At 41.6% G+C, this 22,100-nt stretch overlaps 1 protein-coding gene across 2 annotated transcripts in view; it reads right to left on the bottom strand.

Moving 5' to 3' along the window:
* The window catches only part of LOC113172954 (diacylglycerol kinase beta), a 69,988-nt gene that overhangs the window by 47,334 nt on the left and 554 nt on the right, over positions 1-22,100 (bottom strand). The window contains exons 2-8 of one of the 2 annotated variants that reach the window (XM_026376070.1): positions 11,430-11,902; positions 8,340-8,416; positions 4,770-4,790; positions 4,037-4,187; positions 1,579-1,845; positions 521-673; positions 54-103 (exon numbers count right to left, since the gene is read on the bottom strand). In XM_026376070.1, the coding sequence (XP_026231855.1) occupies positions 54-103; positions 521-673; positions 1,579-1,845; positions 4,037-4,187; positions 4,770-4,790; positions 8,340-8,416; positions 11,430-11,496 (786 nt within the window). In that variant the 5' untranslated portion in view covers positions 11,497-11,902. The remainder of the gene's footprint in view (positions 1-53; positions 104-520; positions 674-1,578; positions 1,846-4,036; positions 4,188-4,769; positions 4,791-8,339; positions 8,417-11,429; positions 11,903-22,100) is intronic. The other variant, XM_026376071.1, reaches the window with a different exon arrangement.

Raw genomic sequence — 22,100 nt, 5'->3', positions numbered from 1 at the left:
AGAGAGACGAAGATGATGAGAAGGAGCTAGAAAAGCAAAGAGACACCACTCACCGAGCTGTCCAGAACCCCGTTCCCATCCGTGTCGTACAGCCGGAACATGACTAGAGGGAAATGAAAGAGCAGAGATCCCATGATGACTCAGACACTCTCAGATAATTAGTATCTCTCCAACATTCGTACTTGGGCTCTCTCCAGATGACCACAGGGTTAAAGAAGTAGAGCATGCTACTTCTGGACTGTTGCATGGGGACCAGTTAAGAGAGATTAGTCTTGTCAGTGCGTGCCAATATATCCTTAGACACTAAAGAAGTAAATTGGGCACAGCAGGGCTTAAACGTGTCACTGACCGGAGATGGAGGAAACAGCCTTATTGCTCTTGCTGTCAACCTGAGCTGACATGCTGCTGAAGCCAGCGGCTGTGCCCAAACACACGGATACGACAGCTGCTCCCACTCAATAACCCTCTGAGAGGAGCCGACCCTGTGCCCACATCCCCTATCCACACCCCTGTCACTCACACTCCAGCTTGTCCTCCGGCGTCCCCCTCTCCAGCAGGGAAAGGTAGCAGACGATGTCCTTGAGAAAGACCACCTGGGGAGACGGCACGGGGGAGGCTTTCTGAGGCGACGGGCTCCTCCGCAGTGACAAATGCTTCTCGCGGTGGCTCCTCTCTGTTGATATACAGCACAAGTGTTTAAAGCCTCTCACAGCACCCATCGTTTCTACTCTGCTGAAATTAATGGAACGAAGAGAGTGGAAGCACCATTAAATTAGACATGTACATGTTAGTTTGACAGGTTTAGAGGACTGTGATCCCAGGACAACAGGTGCAGACAAAACACTGGTTCCAGTACAGACTCGACGTGATGCCACAGGCTCCAGACTGGAACAATGTGACATCATGTGACGGGAGAAACCGTTGGATAAACAACGTCTAGATAGAACGAGTCATTTTAACACAAAGACACTCAAAACAAATATTTTATTAACTTTCTTTAGGTCGATTCTAAAAATAGAGGAGATCTGTTTCAAAGACACGTCCTTACTTTACCTCACAAACACTGAGCATCGCTGTAAACCTTTAATAGAATCATTGGGATTTTCTTTACTGCCAAACAATAATTTATCAATATCTATAATAGATTTATCAGCCCAGATATTTTAATCAGAAAACATTAACTGCAGTTTAATTTAATTCAAAAGTTTTTATACTCTTTAATAACACAAAACCCTAAAATAGTTTTGTGTAAAGATCTTTAAATTGGTGTTTTTGCAAGTTAATGTTTTAGATAAATGTGTCTAACAGTTACCTTTATACATTAATCACATTCGTAACAGTTATGTTAATAACGTATAACTGTATTTTATTGCTTAATTTAATTATTCTTTGAATAAAATACAGTTGGATAACGTTAACATGAAACAAGAAGAAGAAAACAATAAAACCACAGTTACAGTAATAAAGGGAATATTTTAGAAAACTCCTGTTTCAGCTCTTTGCTTTTGTTTCCTGGTTAATTTAATACGTCAGTGAGGAGGTAACACACCCCCAACCACCATCAGTAGATGATCTCACCTGGTGACAGTTTCGGAGACACTGACGACCTGGCCGGTCCAGCGTTAGGCGTCAGGGCGTTGCTGCAGCTGCCTTCTGAGTTTTTCACCTGGGTGCAGGGTGATCTGTGAGGCCCCCCAGGTGTGTGGGCTCCGGTCCCTGAACGCTGCGAGGAGGAGCGAGATGAACAAGGGGAGGTGGTGGCTCCAGAGCCCGCTGTGCTCATCACACTGGAGTGTTCAGGGGTGGGTCGGCTCATGGCTGACAGGATGCTCTTCCCATTCATCCCTATTAGCAGGAATACCGAGGGGGTAAGAGAGAAGTGAAAAGAAAAGAGACAAAGGAGACAGATTAGGTAAAGAGAAGGAAACGGTGGAGGATGAGAGGTGGGGGTGTTGATGCACAGTAATGTCAAACCTCACAACAACTGTTCAAATACAGAAAACTCAGAAAGCACAGAGAGAAAAGAAGCAGATACAACTACAACACTGCATTAAAACCTTACACAGATACCATCCACAAAGCATCAAGTCACTGGCATCCACCGATCCACAGGCACAATACAGTCCCACGAAGTCACATCAACACAACAAGAGCACACCAACCACCAAGGGAGCGGGAGGTAAAAGCCAGCAGGACTCCTGTCCCACAAAGACGACATCACCCTGATGACATGAGCTAGTCGGCTGCTCTGGTACCTGTAATGGGGGCACAGGCCACTTCAGTCTGAATAGAGATGCCTGCGTCAATGGAACAGGCTTCTGCGTTGTTCATTGTTTTGAGGGGGGAAAAAAAAGAGAAAGCAGCAGACGCAGCAAGAATAAGTGGACATCAGTGAAGAAAGAGTCTGTATGTCTTAAATACATCTGAGATCAGACACAGGCTGTTTACAGAAACTAGAACAATTCAAGAGCAGAAGACTTAATGGACAGAAAATGGTTGGGAAACGAGATGCACTGGGAGAGCACAGTAAAGTACAAACCCTGTCTGGGACAAAGAGGAGAAAACCACTACATACTACATTCATTAAACAGGCACATGAAACATCGCTGGGAGATGCAAATGGATTTAATCAGAACTGTTATCAGCACAATCCAGACGGTTTCATGTGATCTCATTCAGGAGCACCACAAGGTGGCAGTGCAGGCTCCCCGTGAGAATCTAAAAACACTGAAGCAGCAGACGCCCCATTAACAACCAAAGTGATAAACTCACGTAAAAGGTTTACATTCATTTTGTTTTCTAAACACAGACCTGTGTACTGTTACTAATACTAAAAGAATATCCAGTAGTCCTGGATCAGAACAGTATATATTGTATATATGTGCACACCTTAACATGGAGAATAGACCACACAGTATCGTTTTTAGAATGAGTAAACAGAGAACAAACCTTTTGTGGCTGCAGCTTTTAAAATGTGAATTATTGCAAATCGTTGCTGTGCACTGGGAAAAGTCGCACCTCTAAAATTGCCCCTACTGCTCATACTGTAGGTTTAAAGGTGGACATGTAAGGTTTATTTTTGAGTTTAGAAGCTGAAAGAAATGCTGGATTCATAAAGTAGAAATCATGTGCACACTCAAAGCAAAGTCTGTGTGGATAACTAGTAGCAGCTCTTTTTGTGCCATCACAATCCCACATGTGCAGTCATGAACGTTACTGTTTATCAGCTCTCCAGGATGATAAAGGCGAATCAGGTAGATGCTGGGATACTGCACCAGCACCGGTGCTGATACCCAAAGCGACTGTCCCTCACATTTAGCCTCTCTACACTCATTGCCTCTTACTTTTACAAACATTATACCACAGAAATAGATTTCTAATTCAACAGGCCATCTGTCTCCTCAGCTGCTCTGCAGTAAAGAGCAGACAGGCAGAACCCAGTGCCAGGGCCCACGCAGCACTCACAGTGAAGGATGGAAGCAGAAACAGTTTACATACTGCAAAGAGCACGGTGCAAGAGGTGACCTACAACGCCCCAGAGATGTCTGTCCGTGCATGTGCTTCTGCTCTGGTCAGTGTAATAGTGTTTTTAAAGAGAGTGGTTTCAAAGTGTATTTTCTGTTTTTGAATTGTGATGCATTTATCTGAACAGTCTCTCTAAGAAGTGTTAAGTCAAAATATAAAAAAAAAATATGCAAATTAATTACTTCATATTTCCAATTCCATTCACTATGAAAACTGTATAAACTGTCTGTTTGCTTCACTTAGACTTAATAGCAACACCTTCTATTTCAATTATAGCTGACATCAAACTGCTTTAGCAGCTCAACTCCAGCTGATATTTATCATATTATGAAGACAGTATCATGAAGTTGCTGCAACAAAACACGTGGAAGATTTAAGTCAGCACAGGAGAAAAGCCAATGAACCTCTGTCATGAAACCGTGTGCTAAACAACAACTTCCAGTGAGAGTTTGGTCAGACAGTATGAAAAGTCACGAGTTGTGACCAACACGACCAGTAACAGGCAGCGTACCCAGTAAGCTCGTTCCTGCTCGAGACTGATTGGGAGAGCAGCCTCCGGTCTTGCTCTTGAAGGAGGTGAAGAGGTGCTGACACAGCTCTTCTGGGATGTCGTTCTCCAGGTAAGTGGCCATGAAGAGGTGGAAGCCCTCGTAGTCAATGGGCTGCGTGGAAAAGAAAAGAGCAAGTAGATTAAAATAATTACTGCAGGACACATTTAAATAAAGTTTACACCGACGACAGATGGAATTCATTCGTTGCAACAATGAGAGAAGAGAAAACTGTACTTGAACATGAACAAGTTGATCTGCACTGAAATGAAGGTCTGCAGCCTTAATGACAATATGGTTTGAAGCCATTAATGTGAAAACATTCTCAGCAGATTTTCTAGCACGGGTTTAAAGGTTAAAGTCTGTAAAAGCAGAACTGTATCTCTGCGTAAGATTAGGAAGGCAGAGCCTTAAAAGAAAGCAACATCAACAGCTGCTGTGTTAAAGCTCCTTCCATTTACCTCCTGCACCACCCCACCCTCTCCCTCAGCTGCACAAAGCCATGTAGTGGGTGTGTAGCAGCACTAAACTCAACTCAATGACCCCATGAACTTTGCCCCTTTTCCCCTTTGGCAGGGAGACAGACCATCTGCAGCAGATACGGCAGCATTATGTCATGTTAGTGGACAGAATGTGCATGCAGTCTGCCGACACAGACACCACACAGCATGCAGAGCCCACCGGGCGGAGGCTTACTTGGTTGAGAACGTCCTGCTTCTGTTAAATAGTTGGAACAATGCAAAGGAGAAGAAAAGGAGGAGGTGGGACGGGAGTGGGTAGAAGAAGAGAAGGAGTTAGCAACTTTGTGTGAGGTAACATCCTGAATGGAGATGTTAGTTGTGGTTGTGGTGCAGCTGAAGCTGACAGCTCCTCATTTCTGCAGGGACTTTCTGGCTCATACGCTGCACTCACCCATCACATTCAGTCACAGCCTGCCGAGCCTGAAGCGATCGCACAATTCAACCCTATAAAAATCTGGATGGCAGTCTGGACCATAACATTTAATTCAAATATTCATTATTAATCACATAAGTATGATGCTGTCTGGTGCAAACATAAAGAATTTCAGCTGCTCGACCTCAGTTTTTATCAGAACATACTATGACATCAGTGAAGGTCGTTGTTGACACCTAAATGAAAAAGAGTTAAAGCTCTGGTTAAGATTTTGCACTTTCGATGACCAATAGAATCTGACTTAATATGCATTATATTAAAATGAAGGCCACAGTGCTGCAGTGGGTAACATGGCTGTCCTCACAGGAGGTTTCTGGGCTGCCTGAGGCCTTTCTGTGCAGATATTTGCATGTTCTCCCTGTGCCTGCGTGAGTTTCCTCTGGGTGCCACGGTTTTCTCCCACAATCCAAAGACACGCAATTCAATTAGTGTCTCTAAATTGGTAGTGAATGTGAACGGTTTCTATACTAATAACTAATCAACACATGATTTTTCAGGAAACAGAACTGCATTTACACTAATTGTGTAAAAGTTGCACATCATTTATCCCTATTTGTTGTATATATGCTGCCAGATAAAGAGATAAATCAGTAACTCTGTTTGTCCAGTCAGTCCTGGGTGACCTGTATCTTCCACTTACACTGATCTAACCACACGCTAAAATAAGACACTATGGGCATTATTTGTATCACCCCTCTGGGACTTTAATTTTCTGTGCACCATGTAGCACTGCAGGTTCAGACAAATGTCAGACAAACACACACACACAATTTGCTAAATCTGTCAATGCATATACACACACATGTATTTGTGGAAATTCTCATCCCTCTGGAAAAGACGTTACGGAGTCTGAGCGGCGACTATTTCCCCTGTGAGCAGGCTCATATTCAAGACTGTAAATATCTCCCAAGGGCAGCTCTAACACATTTACACGGCTCATTTAATCTTTTTTCATTTTGGCGGCGTTGTCAGAATCATTTTATTGACTTTCTTTAAAAGGTGGGACGAAGGCTGATGTCATGCTCGGATCCCAGATCGACAGAGTAGACGTGTCCATCTGAAGAACAAAGTTATCAGACGGAACAAAATGAGAATGTGCAGTCACCAGAAGAGCTGCTGCTCAGACGGAAACAAAGGGGGATAAGAAGCTGGGGTTCTTTGTGTGCTAAACATAGCTTAAGGCTTATCTTTATCTTTAGATTTGTCAAAGTGTTTTAAAGGGAAACAGATTTTATACATATTTAATGTCCCACAAAATAAAACCTTCTGATTCTTCATGTTAAAGGAATGAAAAATAATGAATCTTGTAGATAAATGTACACATGGAAACAAGAAACTTTCATTTACTCCTTTTCTTAGTTTGAAATGTTATCAATATGACAATATAACGAGCAGTTTTAACCTTTTAACTGGTTTTTCTGTCACTTTAACAACTCTCACATCTCCGAGACAAACTCAGATTTATACGCCCTTCAATCTGCTTTATGTTGAGCGATAAAAGAAGGTGTCTTTATGTGAACTCATCAATTATGCAACAAAAACAGAGCAGTGCTAAATGACATAGTGATGAATAAGTCATGCCTGATGGATATGGAGCCTTTAGCTGCTGTTAGGAGGAATCCTGTGGGTGTAATCTCCAGCCTCTGTCTCCGAGTAACTCATCAATCACGCAAAATGATGGCGCTGCTGTTTTTCTCTTCAGTGGAGGAGACCCAACACTACTGACAGCTGACAGTGTCCATCATTTCTGTCTGTCTGTTCTTCCTAACCAGTGTTTAAACTACTTCAGACCAGGTGGACAAGCGTTGGTTCAAGATCTACTAAATAAAATATACTAAATAAATTCCATTACAACTGGCCCAGTGGACTGATGAGTCATTAGAGGTCCATGTACACACTCGTGCACACACGTTGATAAATGGCTGAAGCAGGACCGCGGTGGTCATCGAGGCGCCAGGTGACAGTGTGGTCTCAGAAAGTCCCACGTGAACATCAAGTCTGGTTCCTGTGGCGCCAAATGTCTGGCTGGGCTGTTCGTCATGTCGTCACAAACACCGAGGAGAAGCTTACAGCAGGGCGGAGGTGATAATGAAGAGAGGAGCGAGAGGATGAGGGCTCAAGGAAAAGGGAAGTGTAACGAGGCCACGGCACAAAGAGAGAAAGACAAGGAGGACGAAATGGTTCAGGTACGAATGCTCTATAGAATGAATAAAGTTAGGAGTCACCACGTAGCAGCATAAGTATGAATATGATTATGACGTATGATTAGAAGCAAATCTGAGAGGCGTGAAATATCAAAATTAAATAAATCATTTCATAAAAATCCTGTATGTTCATTTAGACAAAACATATTCATTTAATCGAGGTTTGTGGATTTTGAAGTTAGCCCATCAATTTATTTAACTATTTGGCATTTTATTCATTATTAATTACTATATTTAACAACATTTAACAGATTCTAAAGGAGCATCACGAGTGCAGCTGTGTTTTAAAGTGTAATAAAAACCTGGTACTATATAACTACGCTGCAGAGTTTTAACGTCACAAGTTACACGGAACATAAGGAAAAAGAAATCACACAACTAGTAACCAAAGTAAAGAGATGTGTCAGGACCGTCTGGTTCAGCTTGTGACACAGAGTGCTTGATCAAATTGTACATTTACACACGTACACAGAAAACACAACTGTCAAGCAAAAGAGGGCTCAAAGTTAGAGTTCAACATTTCCACAACTTTGAATATAAATTAAAAATACTGCACCAGTGGAAATCATATCCAATAAGTCTTATCCAATAAATAAGTTCCAGCTTTAAATCAGCTCACACTTCCTGAACATCTCACACAGGATCAATCACCATCAAGAGCTCTGAAAACGTGTGAAATTGGCAGGTGGTTATTTTAAGACATGGGCAAGTGAATCGGGTGTTTCTTTCAAATATGTGATGGATGACATGTTAGAGACAGAATGTGAGTGCACACTACAGTATCTGCACCAACTGGTGCAGTCGGTACAGTCTACAGTCCAGCTGGGATCTGCTGACGTCAGGCGCCAAGGTTGATGCTGAGGTTGTGTCTCGACCGCAGCCGGTATCTAAAAATGGGGGGAAATGACTAAGCACTTTGGTTATTGATATTACAGCGCATGAATCAGAAGTTAGCGTGCGTCTGACAACGTCACTCGGTGTGTTTGTGTGTGCACAGACAGGAGTTGGGTCAGAGAGTGAAGATGAGACAGAGAGGATGAGACAAGACAGATCAAAGCAGCTGACGGACGGATAATGGCAAAGGGAATTATGGTGCACACACACACACCTGCTCTGGATTGTATTTGGAAAGGACTCCATCACCGTGAAACTCCTCCAGCACATCCTTCAGCTTCTTTGTGGAGTCTGAGGAGGAAAGAAGGAAAATGCATTTTGTTGAATTGCTTTGATGCAGCTGAGTCACTGTGCACACGCCGAGTGCGTTTTCATAATCGTACATCTTAGGAACTGATTTCACGAAACGGAATCAACATGCTGCATCATTAACAAATTCCCTGATACATACTCATCTGTGCTGGGAAGTGCTGCATCAGTTAAACTGAGAAAGTGAGTCATCCCGTTAGCTAAAAGGCAACAGGGACAAACTGTCTTTCTCACATTTTAACCCCTTATTCACAGACGTCACACACCCCGTTCCACACACCCTTCAACCATCACACACACAGGAACCGTACTTTTGTGTCACACCCGTTTATGCACGAACACACACACTCGGGATCTGATTGCACCAATCACGTTAACTCTCATAATCAACGTCGGATGACACTTGGTTATATTTAGGGCTTCTCCACAACAACACATCAAGACAAACAGAACGAGGGAGAGACCCAGTCTCAGGTCAAATGAGAAAAACTGCATGATGAGAGATCCAGTGTGTGTAAAAATGACTCTAATCGAACTTCCCAAGTCTCCCAGAGCTCAGTCTCCACATTTAATATCAACCAACTTTCCAAAAGACAAAGATATTTAGTCAACCAACACATAAAGAACTCACATCGCGACATTTTAAAAGATGGACCCTTTTTAAAATGACAATAATTTAATTTACTACAATGCTTGTGAACAGTTCGTCTACTAATTGTCTCAGCTCCTTGTTATTTTATGGCTGGATAATGACACTAACCCTTCAGGCCAATAGTGCTGCTCCTCACTTTATTCCCATCTCTAGAGACGAACACAGTCAGTGTCCTTCATTAGGACCTTGATTGATTGGCTGGTGATACACAAGCCTTCCTGTTTCTCCACTTGTCACCGTCAGTAAAAATGAGACCTTCCCAGCCTGCAGGGGCCTTTCCCAGCTCGCACATTAGTTATGTTTCGATTATAGGCCTTTTCTAGTGCAACCTGGCTAATAACACAAAATACTGCAAGACGACAGCAACAGTAATAGTAATGAGGTGCGGGTTAGTCTAGTGTATATTCGTGCACTCATCTGTGCCTGTGTGTTGGTGGCTCCTCACACTGTTCTGCTTTCACAGGTTCATAAAAGCCACAGCCTGTCTAAAAACACATTAACAATGAGGTATGTCTGAAATAGCCTGAGCTCAATGTAAAATGATGTGAATGACACAAGCGGTCTGTGCGAGAAAAAAACAGAAAACTGGTGACATTTAACCGTTTAGGTGAATGAATCTGTGAGTCCAGACTTCTAATCTACGTTCAGCTGATCTAAAATGATGAGGAAAATACTTTAAAATAGAAGAGTAGCAGCTGTCTGAGGAACTGAGGACCAGCCTTTCTCACAGGACTGTTTCAGTTCAGACTTCTTCTCGGGACGTCTGGTGTGAACAGCCCTCGTGATTTCACAGCGTTGCGTTGAGGTCTGGACGGAGGTGGAGTTTATGTTTCTGATGTCATCCTGTAGTGAATTTCTTTCATTGTTGAGGGTCATTGTCCTGCTGCATCGTCCAGCTTCTACTGACCTTCAGCTCGTCTATTTCTACTTTCATAAAGGTTCTGTATATTGTTTTACACACACATATACATCTGGTGTTTAGAAGACTTTCCAAGAATGGAGATGTGGCAAAATTTGTTTACTTGAAAATATTTCCATTTCCTTTTACACATTTTAAAACCTGTTACTGATTGTTTGCTACAGATCTTGAGTTCAACATCAATACGTATGTTTCCTTTAACACGTGACTTGAACTCTCTTGTTAACGTCAGTTTACTTATACGTGCAGATTAATACTGTGATCCACAGTATTAATCATTTCAGTATCAGAGGTTAGTTGCTCGTCTTGTGATCGTCCGGTCGACGAGTGAGTCTGTCTCAATAACCTGCTGTGGTAAAAGAGTGATTTGTGGAACAGAATAGCGTGAGTGAGAGGCTTAAACTCCATTCATCACCCACAACAAAAGACACCAGCAGCGACGAGGCAGATGCTCTTTTGACTAACAAATGTGATTGCTGGCGAGGGAGGGAAGAGATAGCCACAAGGCTCATCTTGCAGGATAATAAGTGGGTTTTAAAAAAGACGAAAGGAAAAATCAGGTGATGACGAACAGCAAGCATGAAATCCAAGTGACTTTAAAAGGCTTTTGTAACTTAATGCGTAAAACAGATGAGTCCCAGGAGAGAGAAGTTCCACTTTTTAACGTCCTAACCTGACTCTGATGTAAAGGCCTCAACATTATTGTGAGCATCTCTTTTTAAAATTCATGTATTATTTACTTATGCATCCACATAAGTGCTTCACATATCTTATCAATGACATTTGTGCCTTCTCAGGGCGTCAGAGACTGCATGCTAGATCCCTGGAGTGTGTCCCTTGGGTTCTGTATGAGTCTTTATATACACTAAGGTCTTTACTATAAACCACAGCACATCTTTTACATGCATAGCACATAGCATCTCATTCATATCTGTAAACCATATGTATCTGATTTACATTGTTATACTTATGTGCAATGAAAAGGTCATAAGCAAAATCCTCGTGTGTCTGTGTGTAAAAACACTGCATTTAAATATAAATTACAAAGTATTACGATTATAACTAAAGATCTACACACTCCCGTCTTTCTCTGTGTCTTATTTCTTGTTTTCATCTTTGTATTTTGATAAATTGACTAAAAGTCAGACAAAAACAACCCCACATGAGGATAAAAGTTGCTGAACTAAACAAACCTGTTCTCCAGAGGGTTAAAATGTACCGATACACTCTTTTGAATCCAAGTTGCATAAAGCCTTGGGCACACTAAGCCATGAATACCTCATTATTTAGTTGTGCACACAAAGCCTTTAAGCTGCATCATATACAGTATAGGAACACAGAGTTACCATCCACACCACGAGGCAGACACACAAAAGAACAAAAACAAATGTGGAACTGCCACATTCAGACACATGGGTACTCACACTCGCTGTACTGCTGCAGCTGGGTGAACTCAGCTGGGCTCAGACATACCCAGCTCCCGTCTCCCATACTGCCTGAAGCCAGAGCTGTGCGTCTGTTTTCTGGGAGTGTTTCGGTTCACGAGCGCCGCTGAGGGGACTGAAGATTATCCTTGGGTCAAGTCGTGTAATAAGTCTGAGGCATCAGGATATCAGGATGTCATCACCACCTCTTTATAACCAGCACCTTGCGAGCACACAGGAGGTGGGAAGTTGTAATAACTAAGGTCACATGAGTCGTGGTGTAATCAGCAGTGTTTGGCCGGAGGGAGGGGAACACGTTCACGTCCTGAATATTGCTGATGTGTTGCAAATATTGGGTTTATAATGGCAAAATACAAAAACGAAGGGATAGAAAAATAAATAGATTTTAGCCAGGTGTACGTCCACAAAGTCTGTCACAAGAACCGACTACTCCTCACGAGTTCTTCTGTGACCTGAAGTGGGAGAGAAGAGGAGAGAGAGAGAACAGGCTGATTATTAATAGGATCTGAAGTGTACATGTAAACAACTTCACATCAGCTCTCAAAACAGAAAAACATAGAGGATGGTTAAGGAGGAAGAGGCAGAAGGAATGTTTGGATAATGTAGAATGAAAGCAGTAGCAATGTTGATAAAGTATATATATATATATATATATATATATATATATATATATATATATATATATATATATATTTCTAATATTCAAATAAAATGTGCATGAATAGGGTTTGACCTTAAAAAACAAATACCTACTTTATCCATGACCTAATTTCCAACAGGCTGAGTCATTTTGAGTCTATTTTTGAATGTTGTGTTGTTATTTAAGAAATTGAGACAGATAGATAAAGATAAAGAACAAAATTGGTTGTATGATGATACAAACAATCTGTATAACCTGCAGTGGAAGGTATTGTGAATATGTTGGGGTTTGTACAGTAATAGTATAACATCAACAAACGCCATGTGTATGTGAGCTAGTACAATATTTCTCCATTCAAAACACAGTGGAAAGACAATGAATAAAGCTGTAAACAGAGGACAGAGCCTGTTTGCAGCACTTGTACTTGTTAGTACAGCAGGACTGTTGTTAGTTCAGTCTTTGAGTTTGTTGACAGCAGCCTTTAACCCACTACTCCTGAAGCAGTACTACATTCGGTGGCATGTCCTAATGGGCTGCACACGTTCAGTAACTCAAAGGGTGGAAATCTATATGTATACACAGTGAGACACACCGAGGGTGAAGCACGTGCCGATCCAGCGTAAGGGGCCTCCCCTCTGAGCAGAGGGAATCTGTTTTGCTCACGAGGTTGCCCAGCAACTATGACGTCACCAGAGCGAAGCACCGTAAGAGAGAGACGGAGGAAGAGAAGAGATCATCGTCATGGTCGCTATGAAAAGATGTGATAACATGATCTGTGCACGTATTGGTCTCTACAATCTATATGTATATTATTACAGAAGAGCTGTTTCTTAAAGCTTAAATGAAGTATGAAATGATAAAGTGAAAATAATGTTAGAATGATAAAGAGGCCGTTGATGGTAACAAATCTACTGTACACAGAGAATCATCAGCTGAATCTGCAGCTACTGCCAGATTTATGGAGTGAGCCAGTCTGTAAATCTACTGTCTCGGTTTGCTCACACCGTCCTCACGCAGCCGGCAGCTGTTTCCTACACAAAAAGGTCTAAACCCAGTGTCCCCAGCACCGGCAAACACAGTTAGAGCCTAGCTGGTGAACATAACGAAGCACTGCAGCTAAAGAGCCAAAAATGTCCCTCAGGAGTTCATCACATGACCAAAAGCTGACTCCAAATGAATGATAGTGTTGATCTGTAACTGCTGTTTGTGTAAATATGCAGCTGTTTGCTAATAAATCCAACAGAAGAGTTCTCAACCAAACATCTGCTAATGCAGGTTCGATTTTTGGAAACATGGTTGTTGGTTTTCTGATTGAAGGTTAGGATATGATATCCACGTTTAAATAGTGTAAATACAACATGTGTCTTCAGGTAACAGCTCCTCTGGACCTGTTTGAGCTTCCCTACCCCCCGTCCACTCAAATGCTGCACAAATGTCGTCAGATTAGAAAGTTCTAATGGCTAATTCATCCCTTTGTCATAAAGTTTGGAAGATCTGCTGTTTTCTTGCTGAGTAAGTCCAAAAGCGTCAAAATCAATGACACAGAATAATTGTTAAACACACTCATCGCTCATCAGCTCTCTATTCTTATTAGAACAATGTGGCTTTTGTAATGAGCGACATTATATAATGTATGATCATATAATTCACACTGAGATGTGCCGTTATCAAAGCTGATCTGTTTATCTTTAATTAATTCAGTGTTACATCAATTAACCTCTCTCTTTGTCACATTAGATCAAGACTTAAAAAGAGGCAGTCTGGTTACCTAAGTTGTTGCTGCTTTTTCAAGCATGTAGAATAAAACAGATGGGGGACTGTAATGAACATAATGTGTTGTGAGGGTGTAAACAACCCTGTTTTTCTCTGTCGCTTTCTTTCTTAACACCAAGATGCTCCGTGAGTCACTGACGCTTGTTAAAACCACAGCACATTTGAAGGAGGCTCACACAACAGACTGTCCTTTTGGTCTCCAGGTCTATTCACAAACACTCACTCATGATTTAAAGAAATACATGTGAGAGCTGATATCACTCACACACTGTATGTACAGTATGAGGGTTTCCATTCACATATTATCATGCACGTTATCATTCGTGCATAAGAAGAAAAACATCACTGTGACACTTGAGGGGGGAAAAACAAAATGTGCATAAACATCTTCAGCTCATTGAATCTGATTAACTCATCAGATCTGTCTCGAGCTATATAGAAGCTGCAGCATTCCTCAAATTGATCTATGACATAAACATAAATCCTACATTTGCATCATGTTTTCCACAGTTTGTGGTTTGAAGCTTTGTTTTTTAAACTTGTTGCACCTTCCTCATGTGCAGTGGTTTAATGGCACTGGACTGAAACCCCCACAAGCTGCTTATCTCAACAAACAGTCCTTATATTCACAAACCACGAGTAGTTGAAAATACACTTTTTCACCTTTCACCTAACATTTCTTTACACATTTAGGTCCACACACAATATCATTGTCAGATAAATGTAAACAGGATATTTTAGCTGATGATAAATGCTGTTGTTTTTATGGCGAGGACACCTCCAGAAAGTACAATTTGAAGACATATATATTTAATTCCACAAGTCCAGACGTCTTATGAGTAAGCCTACGATAGCAGGAAGCTAAAGATGGATCATTTAATTAGCATTCAATTCAACACACCACTCGAGTCTGCTGTTGTTGTGGCTGCACATTCACCACTAAGAGGTGTTCCAAGACAGAAAGCTGCTGGAACGAACAGCGCTGCCAAATTAGGATGCTATTTATGGTCACAGGGATAAGGGTGAAGAGGAGGGGAGGTAAATAGAAACAGGTCTGCTCTGACATAATTATGAGAAGAGTCTGCAGGACGACAAAAGCAGAATTGATCCAGCCGGCAGAGTTGGAAGAGTGTGGTTTAAAGTTGTGCTGGAAGCCCAGCGCTACACAGGATGCCTGTAACTGACATTCCCCTGTTGAGCAGGATGCTGTGGGCTAAGCAGACCCTCTCTGCAGGAAGAATGTGTAGAAGAAGCAGCAAGTCTCTCAACACACTCACACAGACACACACCCGTGAGCTCTCTGGCAATGCGATTTCACTGCTGCAGGAAGCCGTGGCACTGTGCAACCATATGATTAAATGGGTACCGACTGCAGCTTTTCTGTGTCAAACATCAGTCATTTACAGCACTGAGATAATCTTCATCCGAGCATTTGCTAAAAATAGAAATCCCTGCTATAACTGGGTCGGTAGCTTAATCAACAACTAGAAATGTTTCAAACATTTTAGCCCCATTTGCACCTGTGTTACACAGCTTCCTGACTGAAGCACTGTGTTGTTTATTTAACAATGTTTTATTCATTGAAGCTCAAATTTTGTGGCACTGCTCCAGAGGAAAATAATGTTTTTATGTTCTTTCACATCTGCATTGAAACCAGGGCCCAGCTGCATGTTACACTTCAGTAAAGTCCTTCAGGCATTAATCGTGCCTGTGAAACCAATCTTACATGTAAATGTTTCAAAAGTGCAAGAAAACCTAATCTGAGTCACACCACGAACACAGAGCTCTACCATTTCACAGCCACAACCCAGCGAGCGATAAAGGAAGGAACAAAGATGAAAGATGACAAAATGAAGGCTGAGTCCATAGGAAGTGTGCAGGAATCTCATGAGTTACTCAGGTACACTACATGTGATAACTGCATGGGAATTATCAGGCCTGACTGATCACAACAACACACAGATGAAGCAAACTCTCCAGGGGCCCAACAGTTGCAACTGTAACCCCATGGGTACCACACAAAGACCTAAACACTGTCAGGGGAGCTGTCTGCTCTAAACAAGGTGTGTTGCCGTCTCTAAATGTTTGTCAGCTGAACTTTCCATTTACATGCAGTCACATCAGATGTGCACAATCCTTACCTTTAAATCAGAGACTCATGCTAACGTCAAAGAGGTAGCAGCAACGAAGGCCTACGACCTTCATAAGAGAGGAAATAATCCTCCACACCAGCAGGTGGCGGTGGTCTGTATTCATTAATTAACAAGAAGAAAGCACAGAAACAAACAGCAAACATTTTTACACCACTCTCCCTCACTACACATGGTTTATAGCTACTTCTAATTGAGAATAAGTCGCATAAAAAGTTTCTTTAAGTTGATTCTCAAAGGTGAACAACCAATCAGAGTGATCTCTCTCAACGCCACAGATGTTGAATCAGCTGAAAAGCTGTTGACGGGGGTCTGACTGGTGCCAACGATGAAGGACACAACACAAAGACAGGCCCGACAGAAACTCACCAATGGCCTGACATTGGCTGACGGCTTGACTGGTGACTTGCGGCATCAGTTTGACAGAAGAGTTCATGACTATAAATGTGTAGTATACAATCCTAGAGGTGGATTTGTTGTGTGTGTGTGTGTGTGTGTGTGTGTGTGTGTGTGTCTGAAATCCACACCTTTCAGCCATCATCATCAATACTTTCAGAGCTTTCTATAAAATAAGGAAATCAAACCACTTAAGTGTGTGTGTGGGTTGAGGTTTTAATTCTCTCACCCTTGAAACCAAAGGAGGAACAATTCTTCAGTATTAGTCACTGAAGCACTTCAGTCACTATAATCACCCGAATCCTGCGGCAGGTTCCCTCTGTTTTGTTCAGACAAATTAGCACCAACAGCCCATTACGCTCTTTGTAGTCATCTAGGATGCTACAGAACGCGCTCACAGGGTTTGAACAATACAGAAAGGCAATTAAGAGCAGTGATATGATGACAAATTGGCATTAAACCATTTTCAGCAGGCTGTTAATCTGCAAATGTAAGACAGCATCATGGCACAGGCTCAATGTCCCCGGAGCCATTAGCACTTAACTCTTGCAGACGTAAACTGGTTAAGGAATGGGAGTACATCTGGACAGAGGCAAATCTGTTTCAGGATAATATTTCATACTGTATATAGCTTCATAAACAGGACTGTTTATAATCAAAACAGTGCTGCTGGACCAAACCAGCAACATGCAGACGGGTGTCTCGAGTCTCAACAATGGCACCATGATGTCATCAGTGCTGCGTATATACAATGAAAAGAGAAATCACACAGAGAAACAGCTACAGTATGTTTGTAAAAAATAACTGTGTACGTGTGGCCTCAGTCTGAATTTAATGCCTGTAACATTCACACACATACTCAACCTCAGTTAAACTTACAGTAATCGTCCAGGAAACATAAATACACACTTCAGTATCACATACACTAACATCATGGGTTATGACACTAAAATCATTATTTAATCTGGATTATTCTCTTGAACAAAGTCTTCAGAGTTGCATATTTGTAGAAACATATGCATAAAGGACTCAAAAGGTCAACCAGAGAGCTCTCAAATATTCTGGGACATAGTGAGTCTGTCAATAAAACTGAGTCAATCTTCAATACTTCTTGAATAACAAGTGTTGTTGAGGTTGAGGGCTCCCCCGTTTACAACTTCAGATTTAATCTGTTTGGGACGTTGTGTATGTTTTACACACTGATATTCGAAAATGTCTAAGTTGTCTATGTTCCAGTGACAAAGTGTTCAAGCAGCGTCTTACATGTATCTTATTACTTTGATAAATGTTTGATTTGAATTGATGAAACTCGGCCGTGTGCAGTTTCACCCACATCCACAAAAGTAATCAACAGTGACACTAACTACAGCACAGGGGAAACAGTCTTTTTGCTCTGAGAGTAGAATTTATTTTTGTAGTAGACTAATCCTGCAGTTTCTCTCTGAACAGGGTTTTCAGTGGAGGGCATTAACTGAACTGAATGGGGGCACCGTTAACCTTAGGGGCTTCAGAACGAGCTCCATCTTTACCCATAAAAGGGCAGCGATCCCTTGTTAGTACTCGACAAGACATAAACTCATACCATCGAGATAATCGCACACAAAGAACTGCTGCTGGTTGTCCCAGCCTATTTTCACCTCTCACCCTTGTTATCACAACTCACAGTTTCCTCTTAGACCCTTATTTAAACTTTGATCTTCCGTGCGATAGCTTCTTTCATCTCGACAGAATGAATCATCTCAGTGTACACCTCTGTTTTCGAAGAACGCAGTACAATCAAAGTCTCATCGTTCGTCATCTACTGAGGTTCTACAACACAGTTATTTGCGTACAGGGGTTCATTGTCAAGGTTAAAGGAGAAGACGATGAAGAGAAATGCATGATGTGTTGTGATCCGGTGCGGCTACTGAGCAGACCCTGGGTTTGGAAACTGTAGTGGACACTCGAGCTATCTGAGGACGCTGTGGATTAATCTGTGATTAGCTCTGCTGCACGATCGGCCCTGGCTTTCTGTTCTCCAACCTACTGGGGATGTAGCCTCACAAATACCAGGAGTATTTATGGAAGGTCCGGGTGTCATGGCAACTGGGGGATTGTGTGTAAAACTCAGAGGGGAATGGAAAGGCCAACCTATACACAACAACTGATTGCACCGTATTTAAACGTCAACGCCAACCCAAAGGATTTACATTCTCTGTCTCTGATCTACGGCGGTTCAGCGTTGTGAATATGAAACTCGAGTCTGTGTCAACAGTGTGAAAAGGTAAACAACTCCTTCCCAGAGCCTGAAACCACAAATCCAGGACTTTTCTTCTGGTGAGGGACACTTTACAGGCAAAGAGTTTAGTCATTTCAAATACTGTTTACTTAGCCAGATAAAAATAAATGAACTCTACAGTAGAACTACATCTACGCATTCTTCTTCCCCTTAAACCTCCAAAAACTATAAATATGAAAATATTTCCAGCTTATATTCAGTCTAGGTGCACTGGACGCGTCAGGTTTCCACAGGATGCTGGTCTTCATCACATCTGGGACCATGATTGGCTCCAAACTCATTTTGTTGTCAAACACATTATTCTGCACAGTGACACCCAAACGAATTAAGAATAAACTAGGAGGGACTTGGCAGGAAGAGATTCTGTTGCGTCTGTGATGTGGTTTGGACTCTTGTCAGTTTCTGCCTCTGATTCTGTTGATAATATTTGAGCTAAATATACAATAAATAAACAAGTGAAGCAATATACTGATGCAGCATCCAATAAATCACCCCCCACTAGTTAGACAACATTAGCAAATTGAACACTGAACATCCTGCTCTGCGAACAGCATCTGAACGTGGAGTCAGTGAATCTTGTGTGTAACATCATGAACAGACTGCAGCTCATCACCTCCAAACTTTAAAGCCAAGAAAAAAAACATCTTAAGGTCAGATCAGAGAGGCCTTTTTGTCCTTCCCTGTAATGTGGACACCCAGAACACTTTTACTTTTTACTTAGATGTGCTTGGACACGTCGGTCATCTGAAGCATACTGTGACCCTTAAACCTTGTGCAGCTGCTTCACACTTCAGTCTTTCCAGTGGACGTCCTTTTAATGTGAAACCAGCGTGACCTCATGCAGCTTTTGTCACCCATTCAGAGTGATTGCCAGACTTTGATTGCATAAAAGAAAAATCTACTTAAAGACATGAAAGAATTTCTGCACTTTGAGCAAGATGCCATAATTACAGGGACCTAATTTGATCTGATGGTCAAAAATAGTTAAATTCTATTAATCTGTCCACGTTTCATGCAGCATACTTTACATTAATATATCAATGTCCCTGCAGATCTGTTATTATGAGCTAAACTGCATTCTGGTAAAACCTGGGTACATTTTCTTATTGGCTACTGCCACAAAAAAAAAAGTGGGAAGTGTCTCATGACGACTGGACAAAGTCGAACAGAGATACTCCACGTTGTCATGAGATGTCATGGTGTGAGACAGCATGCACAGAAACAAAGACAGAAAACAAAACATATATGCTAAAATCCTTCTTCCTGTGATTCCTAATTGCTTTCAAGAGCTTGACGACAGAATGCGTGAGAGTGACGCATGTGAAGAGCAGAAAGGAGGAGCTGCTAACAGGCTGAATGCTTTTTAAATCATCAAACATCTAAATCCAGCAGTTTGTGCTGCCTCTACTTCTGTTTAACACTTTTTACCAGTTATTTACTCCACATTTACAAATCACCATATTGTTTGTGCTTTCATTTTTAAAGCAGCTGTAATCTATATTTTTAACAACGGTGTAAAAACAGTAAACAACATGAAATACGTCTCTCTCAATAATAACATTACAAAGATTTACTGTTGGATTCAGCAGGTTTATACTGTGTTTCAGCTCAATGTCTGGCCTCTACATGTTTTGTTTACTGTCACCGCCCATTTATTCTTTACTATCCCTGATGCTGAAACTATTTGAATATATTTGCTGCAGCAGTTTCATCCCACTAGGTGAAAAACAACCCATCCAAAAAGTTCATATTATACAGAAATACTATCCATATTCATTTTCCACAACAGACTATTAATAGACTGGAGCAAATACTGTCTTCACATCTGCAGTCCAAAGACCCAGGAAAATCTATATTCTGACAGCAGTTAGTTGTGTAGTTGTGTATTTCTGATAAAAGCTTCTGCCCAGTGACAAAAGAATGATTCCATGACTGCTGGCCCCCAAGTGGCCAAAAGAATCAGTGATTACAAGTCAAAGGTAAATGTTTGCATCATCCTCTCAGTGTATGTGACAGTTTCAGATGAAGGATTGGATGTTTGATTAATGTACAAACCTCTATTTTACAGTTTCACTTCTTAATAATTATCTAACTTCTTCTTCTGTTGTTAAAATAAATGACAAGACATTTAAAATACGTCTGTATCATTTTATGTAAGAGGTGTTTCCAAATGAGCATGGTGTCTCATAATCAGCCTGCATCTTCTATTCGGGTCAAAACGGAAATTAAAGCAAACAATATGAGTGCGTCTGTGCATGCTGTCGTCCTAATCGCATCCTAACAGTGTTTGATTGTTCAGCTATTAATCCGTGTTATGAATTACTGTCTGATGGCAAATGGATCCTGATGAGGAGGCTTTCATCACCATCTTCCTCCACTGACCCTCCAGCAGCAGCAGCAGCAGCAGCAGCAGCAGCAGCAGCAGCTGGCCATTTTGACATGACTAAAACAGCATGAGTCAAACTGTTAAGACATCAACCATACACGCAGGTGCTTATGTGCTATCTTATGACTTAGAGCATGAGCTGCATCCCAGGCCGCTGCTAAATGATCCTCTCCTCTTCAATCTCTGTGCTGCTTTCTCCTCCCTGCTCTCTCTGTTCTCATGTGTCATTTCTGCCCCTCATTTCTGTCTGTTGAGCCTCTTTCCCCCCGGATCTCTCGGCTCTGCCCGCTCTGTTCTCTCACTGTTTATCACAGACCAAGTGGATGCTGTCAAGACATAAACATTGCATTTGGTGATTGCTTGATGAGGTGTAATTAGGGTTGCCGACTGGAGACTAATCACGAGAAGTCGGCAGTCTCATGCTAAAGCACCTCTCTCAAGGAGGCAGCATGGGATTAAAAGGGACATGCAACACATACTCAAAAACCAATATCATTAAATTAGACACTTCAATATTGGAATTAGTTAGTTTAAGGTGAGGTGAACCTTTCAGTGACTCACAGTTCCTTCTTACAACACTCTCAATCTTTAACTTCTGTTAATGTAATGTATCCTGCTGAAAATGGGTAATAAACAAATCTACATTATGAGAAATGTATTTGCAACAAGAGTCCGTCATTATGCCCTTGGCTTGCAACTCCCTGACAAAGGTCACCGTATCTGTGAGTGTATTTTCAGGACATTATGTCTTCTAATTCATTAGTTCCTCAAACGACTGACCTAACCCTGATCTAACTGCAGTGCTGATATGATGTGTGTCCACCTGGTTCCCGAGGTACAAGGAGACATTTGGCTTCTTCATCTAAATACACATCACATCCAGTGTTCAAACCGCTTCAACTAGTTGAAGTTGAATCTGTATTACTGGTTCAGATGTGCTGAGAAACCTGGGAGTTAAGGACACATGGACACGCCAGCAAAAACAAATTGAGCTTGATGGCAAACGCCCAGAAAAAGAAAGAGAACA

This window comes from Anabas testudineus, chromosome 21 (assembly GCF_900324465.2).
Source record: "Anabas testudineus chromosome 21, fAnaTes1.2, whole genome shotgun sequence".
In the NCBI taxonomy this organism is placed as follows: domain Eukaryota; kingdom Metazoa; phylum Chordata; class Actinopteri; order Anabantiformes; family Anabantidae; genus Anabas; species Anabas testudineus.
This window is presented reverse-complemented; position numbering and strand designations above follow the sequence as displayed.